The sequence below is a fragment of the Odontesthes bonariensis genome, chromosome 23 (assembly GCF_027942865.1).
Source record: "Odontesthes bonariensis isolate fOdoBon6 chromosome 23, fOdoBon6.hap1, whole genome shotgun sequence".
Taxonomy (NCBI): Eukaryota; Metazoa; Chordata; class Actinopteri; order Atheriniformes; family Atherinopsidae; genus Odontesthes; species Odontesthes bonariensis.
In genome coordinates this window covers 31,445,232-31,459,548 of record NC_134528.1, presented here as the reverse complement: position 1 = coordinate 31,459,548, position 14,317 = coordinate 31,445,232, and the positions used below count along the sequence as shown (strand labels likewise).

Below are 14,317 nucleotides of genomic sequence, written 5' to 3'. Positions count from 1 at the left end.
CACAAGCATCCTCCAAGCTGCCGTGCCTCCTTATCATCTTTTTAACTTTCTCCCCCTCTTGAACAAACTGAATTGCCACTCTCTTCACCTTAGACCCTCCTAAATTTACCTGCCTTCGTTTATCTTCAATACCTGCAGCTAAGCTTCTTAATACTTGGTCATGTCGCCATGTATACCGGCCTTGTGACAGACTAACCTTACAACCTGACAAAATATGCCTTAGAGTTGCAGTACCTGAACATAACGGGTCTCCATTTACCCAGAGTTTTAGGTTCTGGGGAGTTGGCAATACATCATATGTTGCCCCTATCAAAAATCTAATACTCCTTTCCTCCATACTCCACAGCTCTTTCCAAGTAAGCTTTTTCTTCTCTACACCTTCCCAATTCACCCACCGTCCCTGCTTAGCCTGAGCCACTGCCTTTGCACCCCTTAACATTTCCTCCTGTCTACGAACCTGCTCAACAACTAGCTTCCTCTTCTCCTTGGGACCTGCTCTACTCCACACTGGTTTGCCTGGGCCAAGCCCCAAGCCTCCCCGGCCTATTTGCACATTACCCACAATCTCTGCATGTCTAAGAGTTGCTTCTGCCTCCTGAGCTGCCATTCTTGGTTTCAACTTCCTCCCCTTGGTTGGGTTTGGAACCACCTTAATGACTACCACATCTTTACTCCCAGCTAACAGGAGCTCTGTCCTAACTTTAGTACATTTAAACTCCTCTACTAGACTAGATACTGGGATCTGGAGTATGCCTTTCCCATACAGTGCCACAGTACTTAAGCATCTAGGAACACCTAGCCACTTCCTAATATAAAAACTAACTAATCTTTCCATTTTTTCTACAACAGATAATGGAATCTCATACACAGACAGTGGCCACATCAACCTAGGAAACAATCCAAACTGCAGACACCACAGCTTCAACTTTCCTGGAAGCTCTGATTTATCTATTCTATCCAGTCCCTCAGCAACATCTTTCCTAAACTGCACTGCCCGCTCTCCATCATTCATGTCTGCCTGGTACCACCTGCCTAAACTCTTTACTACCTTTTCCCTAATTATTGGAATGCTTTCTTCATCTATTACAAACTTTCTATCACTTAATTTCCCTCTACTTATTGAGATACTTCTAGACTTAGTAGGTTTGATTTTCATCCCAGCCCACTTTAGATTTTTATTAAGTCTCTCAAGTATTCTCTTCATACATGGCACTGTTGTAGTCACTAACGTCATATCATCCATGTATGCTCTAATTGGTGTAAGACGCATGCCATCCTGACGTCTCTCTCCACCTACAACCCACTTGGAAGCTCTAATAATTATCTCCATCACCATTGTAAATGCAAATGGAGAAATTGTACACCCTTCCATAATGCCTATTTCTAGCCTCTGCCAACCTGTTGTAAAACCTGCTGTACTTAGGCACAGTCTAATATCCTGAAAATATGCTCTCACTAAGTTAACAACTATTACAGGCACTCTAAAATACTCAAATGCTTTCCAAATAAGGCTATGTGGCACTGAACCAAATGCATTTGCTAGATCCAGAAATATAACATGCAAGTCTTTTTTCTCAATCTTGGCTGTCTGAATCTGATGCTAAATCATGCTAGTGTGCTCTAAACACCCTGCGAAACCTGGTATTCCTGCCTTCTGCACAGTAGTATCTATTAAACTATTCTTTTCTAAATAACTAGCTAATCTCTGTGCAACTAAACTAAAGAAAATCTTCCCCTCTACATTTAGGAGAGAGATCATCCGGAACTGACTCAGGTCCGAGGACTCTTTCTCCTTTGGAATAAGAACGCCTCCTGCCCTACGCCATGCTCTAGGAATAACCTGTTTCTCCCAAACTATTCTTAATTGCCTCCACAAAAACTTTAGGATATCAGGTGCACTTTTATAAACCCGGTAGGGGACTCCATTTGGCCCTGGGGCCGATGAAGCCTTTGCACGCCTGACTACCTCCTCAACCTCCTTCCAGCTAGGTGGTCTAACATCCATCTTATGAGCTATCTCTCCTAATGGTGGCATGTCAGGTGGAAGGCCTACTACTCTACGCTGCTCAAGATCTGAATATGTATTTCTTAGATTCTCTTCCACCTCTGACTTTGTTGCCTTAAGCTGCCCTCCCTTTTCCTGGTTAAACAATCCTTTAACAAACTTGAACGGGTCCCTATAAAATGCCGTCCTTACATATTCTTTCTTCTTTCTCTTTTTCCTAAGACATTCAGCCCTTCTGAGTATTGCTAGCCTGCCTCTCAATTCTTCCTGCAAAACATTAATTCCCTCCCTCTCTTCTTCTGTAGCTCTTTTCCACTGCTTTCTTAAATTCCTTCTTTCCTTAACCAATTTTTCTCCACCCCAAATCTTTCTACACCATAGGAGTAAATTATATCTCCCATCTTCTCTAGCCTATCGCTTGCATTTCCTCCTAACCTACCTAATATTATCGACAAATCTTTATTGACTGCCTCCCATTCTTTGTAACTATTTGCCCTAGGCCACTTAACTCTAGCTTTCTGCTCCATATTTCTCTCTTTAACTGGCCTATTCACCTCAGTATCAGGTGCATCCCTTCTTAGAACCTCCTCCTCCCCCTCCGTAGCTGTGTTATTGATATCCTTCGGACTGTGGTTTTCTACCTGCCGCTGGACTTCATCCGACTTACTCGATTCTTAAAAAGTACTGATCGATGCGGCCACACTGCCCTTCCTTTACCACACATCTCTTTCTTCCCTGATGCATTTTAAGGCCTCTAACTGATGTTACTTTCTGCCAGCCATAAGGACAAACCTGGAGCTTACTTGCCTCTAGCCTACCACTTTTATTATGTCCAACTACGCTCTCTTTCCTCTGAGAACTATTCTGGTCAGTTCTAGCCCTAGAGAATAGGCCCGTGCCCCTATCCTTCACTGAGTCGCGTATCCACCTCATAGTCATGTTCGTTCCAGTGTCAGTTGCCATGTAGTCTGCCTGTGAGTCATCTTCCGCCCCTGCTCTCGCTGACTCTAGGGGTATTCTCTTTAATCTGTTTGTAGCTTATGTTGGTTGTAACAAAGCTGCTTGGCCTCGCTACCGCTACCATGAATTGCTAGCCCATGGCAGCACCTTTGGGGTCTTTGTCTCCTGTCAGCTGTCTTTCCAATCTGTCACATGGTCTTTCCCTTGTTGTCAGCTGCCCTATTCACAACAGTCACTAGCTAGGCTAGATTTGGATTCAAGGTAAACACAAGAAACTTGTGCTAAAGAAAAACAATAAAGGACCAGACTCAGTGAATAATTCCCTTTACTCCCTATATAGACCAGTGAGCAGTGCTGACCAACATATCATTGGGGTCATTAGGTGGGAACCTCCCAAGTTATGTCCAGACCAGTATTAACATATTCTTACTGCTTGGTGGTGCACACAATATGTGAACAGAAAAAGGAATTTATTCTCTTCTGATTAAAGTATCTTTTTTCCCTGGTTTGGAAAAAAAGGAAAGATCTTAATAGCACACTATTCTGGATAAAACTGCAAGCCAAGCAGTGAGTGACAAAAGTAATGCTCTGGCTCTGACTGAAATCCAACAATCATCCAGGTTACAAAATCTAAAGAAAAGTATCCAAAAAGAGTAAATATAACAGCAAGTCAATGTTAAATGCTCAACATTTGACTGGGACATGTACTGAATATACAGTATAAATCTGACTTAGTGGAAGTCCTCCAACTATAGTAAGATGGAGGGTGCTTAACTGTGGAAGACATTTTTGGCAATCATTGGGCATCATAATGTAGCAACACATTTCCACTGAACTCAGCATAATATAGGCCACAGTTCTATATGTGGGCCACATTGCTGTCCCACTCTGCACTTCTTTCTCTTTCAACTGCAACTATAATAAAAGGTAAAAAATGTCAATAGAATCTTTTAAAAAAGATAAGTGAATAACACAATTCATGTCCAGTGTTTGTGTTTACCTTGTGGGGTCCTCAGCCAGGGAAAAGCCTCCAACAACACTGACCACATTTCTTCTGTTCTCAAAGCCTCCGTAACTGAGAGTCACCTGGTGAAACCCCACCATATAACACACAATGAAAGAACATTTGAAAAAGTAGGCCAATTTACCTTAACAGAATATACCAGAAACCAACAGCACATTTGTTTCCACAGCAACAAAGTTTTGCATCAGAAATTACCAGACTTCACTCCCACATCCCTCAAATGTCCCACTATACAGTGCATGAATGAGAAGTAGCCACAGCCCCATTCACTTACCTGATCCAGCACATTGTCAGCAGGGAGCTTCTGCAGGTTCTCCAGGTGAGAGTGGAAGAGGTGTGTGTGCGTTAAAGTCACCTCCAGGAGGGCCTCGATGATGTAGCCTATGGTGCAGTCATCAGGAAGTCGGATCTTCTCTGCTGTGCTGATGAAATTCCCCAAACTGAAACCACAACAAAGAGTTGAGGCCAACGATAGATTTCTAAGTTCAGTCTTTTCAGTATCGCCTATATTTGGACTCACTCCAAATGAATGGGTGTGTGTGCCCAAAGAGCAGAGTGAGGAAAACAACATAAAGTCCAGTAAAACAGAGTAGGAAGGAGTTATTACACCCAATTGCTCACTGTAAATGTTCTGTAAGATTAACAGTGACTAACGGAGAGCTGTCATCTCCAACAGTTTTTACTTTGGAGCAGGTCAGGTTAGGTCAGCTAAAAACCAATCGAGAATGTTGCAGATATTTATTTTTTTCTCTGCTAAAACATGCCAAAAAATGTGAAAAAGAGTAATTTAGCAATTTCTGCCCATTTGTAACAACAAAATATTTTGAGAGAAGTTCTTACTTTCTGGTTAGACCAATCAACATGTATAAACATGGTTCTTCACATTTTCTATTTCAAGAGCTAGATATTTAATATATATGTACATTTGAGTTTTTTTACATTTAACTCCTTTTTACCAGTCTGTGGTAGCGAGTGCCATCTACTGAGTTGTGGTCTGCTATATTGGTGCCAGAGATGCCAACAGGCTCAACAAACTGATCCATTGTGGTTCAGAAAGCGGAGACGTTTGAGTCAGTGAGGGACAGGAGATCACTGACCAAACTGCTCTCCATCGTGGACAATCCATCACATCCCCTCCATGAAACATGTCAGACATTCTCCAACAGACTGATTCAGTTTCGCTATCACAATGAACGCTTCAGGAAAACATGAATGCCATCGAACAACAGCCCATCTGTGTAATAGATTAACTCACCACTGCACTCCACATCTGCATGCTGTTAATACGCCGCTAATCGCTATATGTACATTTTCATTTGTACTGCCCTTTTTTACAGCTAACAACAAATCCTTATTACATCTTTATATTACTTATTAATCATGGGACCATCTTTAAATATAATTCTATTATTTATTCTTAATGTTAATTATTCTAATAAAATCTAATTATGTATCGTATTGCTTGCTGCTTTGCCAAAACAATGCATGATCAGAAGTACCTTTCTTCTCATGGGTTCAGATTAGGCATTTCACAGTTTCTTCTCTTTGACATTTTCAACAAGTACAAAATTGGGAATTAGTTGAAAAACCAAGAGAACTGTGAACCTACCTGGCCCATGGGCTCATTTTCAGAGCCAGTCCTCGGCTAATACAGAAACCTGCTCCACCTGTGGCAAACCAGAACTTGACAGACACCTGAAATGAGATGGAAAAAAACATGTCATCCAGCTGTTAGTGGTGTAAACTTCCTTACAGCACAGGACCCTGTTCTCTGACTGAACACTAAAATTTGAATTGAGACCACTGGATCCAGATGTTGCTACCACTCCTTAAATGCTGCTAATATGATAACAACAATACCTGAAACTCCTGTACATTTACTTTTCTTACCACTTCTGGCTAACTATTCCAACCACTTCATCAAGCAATGTTATTCTAAAACATTTCAGAACTACTAGTCAACATTCTTGTATTCATCAAATCATAATCTCCCTCTCATTTTGATAAACTGAGCTGCTGCATAATCTGATTACATAACCCTAAAATCTGATTATGAGCCAACTCCTTTTCACAGGGTAAAGAGTGTGTTGCTGCCACAACAATCTGGGACTGTGTAAAACCAGATGGGGAAAGATTTACATCATTTAAACCCTAAACTATTTAGTGTTAAAAAAATAAAACATACACAGAAAAAAAGTATGTTTATTTTGACAGTAATGTCAGTGTACCCCGCCTCTCACCCAATGACAGCTCAGTTGGATAAGGCGGGTATAGAATATGGATGGACAACATCTAAACTTTCCAGGAAGTTGATTTATATGTTTTTCGTGTGTGAAGCCAGAAACTTTTAATAAGGTGTAAGTTGACTGACTGATCCATCACTCTTGACCCTCTCTGCAGCCTCAATGGGGTGGTCCAGGCTGGGCCGGCCCAGGTAGACGTCTTGGCTATGGTGGTAGGAGGACAGTAGCCGCAGCAGGCTGGGCAGGATCACATAGTTGTCATCATCCACGTGGCAGAACCACCTACAACATAATATGCATGCACAAGTTTGTCTTAATATGTTCATGGGGAAATTCCAAAGACACAGTACATTAAATAGTCCCTTACACTAGCCCTAATTATTAGAACCGAGTGCTTAACCCATAGCCCAAACATAACCATAACCCCATTCTAAGATTTATGGAGGTGGCAAGTAAGCCCATTAAGTTTGTGTCCTGTCAGGTTTTGGTCCCCATAAAAACAGACAAACACATCTATCAGCTGTGTACATATTTATGTGCAGTCAGTAATGTGATCAACAACAGGTGGAGCAGTTCTCCATTTTCTAACTTTATATTGCATCTTTGCAGTCTTACATCAGGAACATTGCACTCACCTTTTCTGGGACTCGATGAATTTATCATATTCCACAGACATCTTGCAGCACAGAGCCTGTCGGTTGTGAGCTGCTGAGCAGTTTGTGTTGATAATGTTAGCTCCTGGAACAGACATCAGAGGACAACACAGTCACAGCTGCTTAGTTACTGTACAGTTCATGTTGTTGGAAGATGCATAATAAACATACTGTTCATTATAACATGTTAGAGCCATATGAACCAACTCGGGCTCTGAGAACCTCAGGGAGGGGTCTTTGTATGGAATCTTTGTAGTTCAGTAAATCCATGCGAATGCATTAATCTGTGACATATATTGTGACAATAAAAGATAGACAGAAACTTTTTTGTTTTCCTATTAAACATTCCCTATTAATTTGCCAATTCATTTTCTTAAAAGTCTGACCTGCCGATTCCAATTTAAGCCAATTCAGATTTTCTATAGAACTATAATCGAGAATATACAAAATATCATTTGTAACTCTAACCAACAGTGCTGTCGTCAACAGTGACGTCTGTAAGGACAGAGGGATGCAGGGCTGATCCACCTCTGTTTGCATTGGTGCATTATGAAGAGGAACAACAGCAGGTTAACAAGGACTTCTTTTCCGAGGCAATAAGGTGCAACGCATGTGAGGCTTGTGCGATCATGATTAAACACCGACTACAGAAAAAAATTAAAAACTTTTAGATTTCCTCCATAACAGCAAAAGGACCATCTCTCTGTGGGACTGAAAACCCAAAGAAGTTCTCCAGGGTAATAGACAGAGGGTTTTGTACAATAAATATACACATTTTATCCCCCTTTCTGCAAGGGATTATATCCTTAACTTTTGTTTTTAATCTCAAAACATGAAAGTGCACCAGATTACAAAACAGATTTCTTAAAAAAAACCCTCAGTTTTCAGTGCAGTTTTTTTTTTCTTTCATATGCTTTTAATGACCGAGCTCCATCATATCTTAAAGATCTCATTGTAAGATATTTTCCTAACAGAGCACTTTGCTCTCAAACTGCAGGTTTACTTGAGGTTCCCAGAGTTTCTAAAAGTAGAATGGGAGGCAGAGCCTTCAGTTATCAGGCCCCTCTCTGTGGAACCAGCTGCCAGTTTGGGAGGAAGAGCCTTCAGTTATCAGGCCCCTCTCTTGTGGAACCAGCTGCCAGTTTGGGAGGCAGAGCCTTCAGTTATCAGGCCCCTCTCTGTGGAACCAGCTGCCAGTAAATGTCCGGGAAGCAGACACCCTTTCCACTTTTAAAATCAGGCTTAAAACTTTCCTTTCTGATAAAGCTTATAGTTAGGGATGGCTCAGGTGATCCTGAAACATCCCATAGTTAAGCTGCTATAGGCCCAGCCTGCTGGGGGGCCTCATCTGTCACACCTTTCCTCACTTTACTCTCTTTATGTATATGTGACATTATTGTGGTCATTAACTCGTGTTTCCCTGTTCCAACAGATATCCTTTGAATGGTGTTACAGTGCCCCCCCTGTTGGGGGGAAATCTGTTGGTTTCCTTAGCTAGGAAATTGTTTTTGAATTGGCTCTATATGAACAAATTGGATTATTTTATGAATAATTATGATTACAATTAATTGAATTCCAATTGGCTTGAATTGGACTTTATTATTTAAGTGCCTTGAGATAACATTTGTTGTATTTGGCGCTATATAAATAAAAATGAATTGAATTGAATATGTGAACAGATCCACCAGGTTACAAAAAAGGAAGAATGCAACAGGGTACAAGTAGCCCCGAGCAGCAACCTGCGTTAAGGTGGAGTTGGACTATTCCAAAGATTGAAACTATGTCTCTGCTTATAATCCATTTTTCCACAGGCTTTGTTACAAAGGCGTTGCCACGGGTGTGCCGTTGCCACCCAAAGAGGCAGCTGGCACACCCAGGTTGCGACACCTGCACCTGCCAACCTGGCGTAGCGTTATTTCTGATGAAATAATAAATGCGTTCAATCACCTGGCCACGCCGCCTTGCCCTTTAAACTGAGAGCTGCGCAGTGCGCACAGGTAAGCAGCAATATGGCTGTGTCCTGTACTCTGCTGCTGAGCCCAATAGCCGTGTTCAGATGGTTAAACAGCTTTGTTGATCATGCGCAATGTGGACACGTCATGGCTCTGTGAGAGTGCATGAGTACGCGCATGAGTGTGTATTTCACCATGTTCATCTCATTGGGCACGCAGTGTCTCTGTGTGTGTGTTATGTTTTTTCTGTGTTTTTGAGAACACAAAGTGTGCTTTTTGTATTACTTTGTTATTGATTTATTTGAGCGCACGTCACGTGGGAATGTTTAGACCTGCTGTGAACTACTGCTGACTATTACTGATGAGGACGCACACAATGTGTGGGTATGTTTTGTGTTAATAATGTTGTATTCCAGAGATACATTCTTTTGAATGTTTGTGGAGGTGTAACAATACAGTGGCCGACACGTGCAAACGGCAAAACATATCCAACAGTAAAACGCTGCAAGAAAAAAATGCGGCAATCACAAAAAAGAACCGGAGCACACGTGACGCAAACGGCGAAACGACTGCAAGAAAGAAAAGCTCTACAAAATTCAAAACACATGCAAGAGAAAAACGCTGCAAGTTCACTCAAAACACAACGGAAGTTCGCCAGGCCACTAGGGGGTCTTGACCTTTGGTAAAGGGGATTGACTATGGGAGATCGGAGGAGTAATGAAGGAGAAGAAAGTATAAAAGGTACGTTGTACTTTCTGTCTTTTTTAAACACTTGGCATAAAGACATGAAGGACAACGTACCTTTCGACTTTCTTCTCCTTCGTTACTATGGTCGATCACTCATAGTCGATCCCCTAATCGGATAGGGCCTATCCCACACAGGTCGAGACCCCCTAGTGGCCTGGCGAACTTCCGTTGTGTTTTTTTCTCTTGCATGTGTTTTGAAGCTAGCAGAGTTTCTCTCTTGCATGTGTTTTGAAGCTAGCACAGCGTTTCTCTCTTGCATGTGTTTTGAAGCTAGCAGAGCGTTTCTCTTGCATGTGTTTTGAAGCTAGCAGAGTTTCTCTCTTGCATGTGTTTTGAAGCTAGCAGAGCGTTTCTCTTGCATGTGTTTTGAAGCTAGCACAGCGTTTCTCTCTTGCATGTGTTTTGAAGCTAGCAGAGTTTCTCTCTTGCATGTGTTTTGAAGCTAGCAGAGCGTTTCTCTCTTGCATGTGTTTTGAAGCTAGCAGAGTTTCTCTCTTGCATGTGTTTTGAAGCTAGCAGAGCGTTTCTCTCTTGCATGTGTTTTGAAGCTAGCAGAGTTTCTCTCTTGCATGTGTTTTGAAGCTAGCAGAGCGTTTCTCTCTTGCATGTGTTTTGAAGCTAGCAGAGCGTTTCTCTCTTGCATGTGTTTTGAAGCTAGCAGAGCGTTTCTCTCTTGCATGTGTTTTGAAGCTAGCAGAGCGTTTCTCTCTTGCATGTGTTTTGAAGCTAGCAGAGTTTCTCTCTTGCATGTGTTTTGAAGCTAGCAGAGTTTCTCTCTTGCATGTGTTTTGAAGCTAGCAGAGTTTCTCTCTTGCATGTGTTTTGAAGCTAGCAGAGCGTTTCTCTCTTGCATGTGTTTTGAAGTTTGCGTCGCGTGTGCTCCGGTTGTTTTTGTGATTGCCGCATTTTTCTCTGGCAGCATTTTACTGTTGGATTTGTTTTGCGTTTGCACGTGTCGGTCACCGTAGTAACACTGTTGAAAATAAATTTGGCACACCCAGAATTTTCTGGTGCACACCCAATGTTAGGTATGGAAGATAATAAAAACTCCTTGCAAAATATATTCTGAGCACCCAAGGAGGATTTGCAAAAGGATTTTCAGGGATTCTATAAGGTCACAATATTTGGAGATACTTAAACTCCGCTTGAGGCATTGACTAATACCTGACCTGGATGGAGCTCTCCAAGTTTTTCCGGTTAAGAACCATGACCTCAGATTTTGAAGAGTTGACTTTCGCTTCACACTCAGCTATGTACCGCTCCAGGGCAGCTGAATGTCACGACTTGTAGAAGTCAACAGAACCACATCATTCACAAAAAGCAGAGATGTGACCCTGAGATTCCCAAACACACCTAGGACTTACTGGAGGGATTATATATCCCTTCTGGCCTGGGAATACCTCGGGATCCCCCAGGAGGAGCTGGAGAGGGATGGATGTCTGGCTTTCTCTCCTGAACCTGTTGGTTCTGTGACCTGATATCAGATGAGCGGATGACAATCGATGGATGGATGGACTTGATCAAATAGATGAATATATGGGATGAGTGTATAAGGAATATAAAACTGTGACACTTGAGTGAATCCATCCATCCATCCATCATCTTCCGCTGGTCCGGGGTCGGGTCGCGGGGGCAGCAGCTTGAGCAAAGAGACCCAGACGTCCCTGTCCCCGGCCACTTCCTCCAGCTCTTCTGGGGGGACCCCGAGGCGTTCCCAGGCCAGCCGAGAAACATAGTCTCTCCAACGTGTCCTGGGTCTTCCCCGGGGCCTCCTCCCAGTGGGACGGGCCCGGAACACCTCACCGGGGAGGCGTCCAGGAGACATTCTCACTAGATGCCCGAGCCACCTCATTTGACTCCTCTCGATGTGGAGGAGCAGCGGTTCTACTCCGAGCCCCTCCCGGATGACCGAGCTTCTCACCCTATCTCTAAGGGAGAGTCCAGACACCCTGCGGAGGAAACTCATTTCGGCCGCTTGTATTCGTGATCTCGTTCTTTCGGTCACTACCCACAGCTCGTGACCATAGGTGAGGGTAGGAACATAGATTGACCGGTAAATCGAGAGCTTCGCCTTCTGGCTCAGCTCCTTCTTCACCACGACGGGCCGGTGCAGAGCCCGCATCACTGCAGACGCCGCACCGATCCGTCTGTCAATCTCCTGCTCCATTCGTCCCTCACTCGTGAACAAGACCCCGAGATACTTGAACTCCTCCACTTGGGGGAGGATCTCATTCCCGACCCGGAGAGAGCATTCCACCCTTTTCCGGCTGAGTGAATATATTCATTAATTCTGTACATCTTCTTCTATGTTTTTGGCATAAACCAGGATCGCTTCACTTCACACAAAAGCGCATCAGATTTTCTTTCCTGAACCTGCCACAATGAGTTCTTTGTATAAAAGTACAATAATGTGATGGTATGAAATCAAAACAAACCAAATAAATAGGATTGCTTGTAAATTTGTTGTACTGAAGGTACCAGAAATAAAAATTGTAAGCCCTCATATGGAATGCTAAACTGAGGTGTGAAGCTATATTAATGTGAAATGAGGGTATAACCTACGGGAGCATGAGTGTTTCATTGAAATGGAGGGCTGGGGATGATGATCTTTCATTGACCTTATAATATGAGAAGCAATCGTTCCATCATGAGTCCTGTCCTTATGTCAATGTTCCCATGACATCCTTATGGAATTGTAATGAACCAACCACCTCAAGTTCAGTACAACACATAATATGCAATTCTTTTCAAAACTGCAGAGCATCAGCAGTTTCTGCTTTACTAAAGGGAAACATTTTCATTGAACACATTTGCTCGTTGTGTTTGTTAATAAAAGGTGATATATGGTTATGGTGGAATGTTTTTAACGACCCTCTAAAATACTTTACCATATTAAAGAGTTCCTAGTTGACGTAATTTGTCATCCGTCTCTGGGATTGTAAATCACAGAGGTTTAAAAACCGTTTGAGCTGTAAGCATTTTAATAAGTTCGCATGTTTTTTTGGCAGAAAAAAAGACTTGAACTATACCACAGGTTCAATTTGTGCATTAAACTACTTTACATTACTAATATTTAAATTTTTTCTTTAGGTTTAAAAACAACAAGATTGCCAATTCATTGTAATCATAATCCAAACAAATCCAATTAATTAAATTAACATTAATGACTAAATAATCACAATCTGAAGAGTTCAAATTAGGTTACATTCATCATAGAGCCCTGATGTCAGAAAAGTTGGGACGTTGTTTGAAATGTGAATTAAAAACACAAACCAAATGTTGAAAGTGAGACATTTTACTATTCATGAAAAAATCATATTGAATCGAATTTGACATTAGTAACACGTCTTGGAAAAGTTGGGACAGGTCCATGTTTCCCATAGTGTAGCATCTCTTCTTCCTTTAACAACATCTGTAAACATCTGGAACTGAGGAGCCCAGCTGCTGGATCTTTGGGAGAGGAATGTTGCTTTGCTGACATCAGCTGCTCAGCAGTCCTGGCTCTTCTTGTTGTATTCTAAATGTTCTCAGTTGGTGAAAGGTCTGGACTGCAGGCAGCTCAGTCCAGGACCCGGACTCTGCTACTATGAAGCCGTGCTGCTGGAACAGATGGAACCCTGATGAGAAGCCGGATAATCCTTCCCTTCTTTAGTCTGGAGGATCATTTCCAAAAAAATCTTCCACTTTGTCTCAGTCATTCTAAATGAGCTTTGGCTCAGAGAATCATGTTCACATGTGGCTTCTTCTCTGCCTGATGGAGCTCTAACCTGCATCTGTGCATGTTACGGTGAGCTGTGCTCACAGACAATGATTCCTGGAAGTGTTCCTGAGCCCTGCAGGGATTTCCAGGACAGGATCAGGTGTGCTGCCTGAGGGCCTGAAGCTCACAGACATCCAGGACTAAAGTGTCCCTCCAGCACAGAGATGTCCCCAGATTAGGGATGTCCCGATCAGGTTTCTTTGCCCCCGAGTCCGAGTCATTTGATTTCGAGTATCTGCTGATACCGAGTCCCGATCCAATACTTCTACAGTACATTAAAAAAAGAAGAACGGCGAAGAAACAGATCCAGGATGTCCCAATTCTTTATTTTCTTCATTTATTTTATCATTTAACACTATAAACAGAGCACTTCTGTGAGGTAGCTTGAACAAAAAAGTAATCAAGTCATAAATAAATTATTCACATTGTAGTTTAGTGCAACAATGTCTGATATAAAAATGAGCAGCAGCTCAGCTTGAAATACCTGCAGGTATGTAAACAAATGAGCAAATAAAAGTGCCACAGTGTTATAAAGTAAGGTCAGTAATGTGCTTTTAGGAGCTGCACTCCTAATTCTTCCTCTCCTCCTCTGGCTTCACAGAAGGAAATGTACCTTTTTCTTGATAAAAACCAACATCTCTACCTTGTCAGGTTTGAGCCTGTTCCTGTGGAAAGTCTTCCCAGTTCCACACTGAGGAGCATTTTTCTGAAACAGCTTTTTTTTTTTTTTTTTTTTTAATAGATTGTTGAACCTCTGCCCATCTGTCTCTCTGAAGTGCCCTTTGCACACCCAGCCATGTTCCTGGCTTATTGCAAATTTACAAAATGTTCCTCCAGCTTTTTCATTCTAATACCATTTACTTTTCCAGCCTTTTGTTACCCTTGACCCAACTTTTGTGAGAAGTGTTGCCGCCATCAATTTCATGATTAGCTGATGCAGACCTCAAACACCTAATGATTGAATGTTGGCGCA

General features: G+C 42.2%; 1 protein-coding gene across 1 annotated transcript in view; it reads right to left on the bottom strand.

The window, feature by feature from the left end:
• Positions 1-14,317, bottom strand: part of rfng (RFNG O-fucosylpeptide 3-beta-N-acetylglucosaminyltransferase) — a 33,321-nt gene that overhangs the window by 4,926 nt on the left and 14,078 nt on the right. Inside the window, exons 4-8 of the mRNA XM_075457195.1 lie at positions 6,868-6,970; positions 6,361-6,514; positions 5,599-5,684; positions 4,264-4,429; positions 3,966-4,051 (exon numbers count right to left, since the gene is read on the bottom strand). Of these exons, the coding sequence (XP_075313310.1) occupies positions 3,966-4,051; positions 4,264-4,429; positions 5,599-5,684; positions 6,361-6,514; positions 6,868-6,970 (595 nt within the window). The remainder of the gene's footprint in view (positions 1-3,965; positions 4,052-4,263; positions 4,430-5,598; positions 5,685-6,360; positions 6,515-6,867; positions 6,971-14,317) is intronic.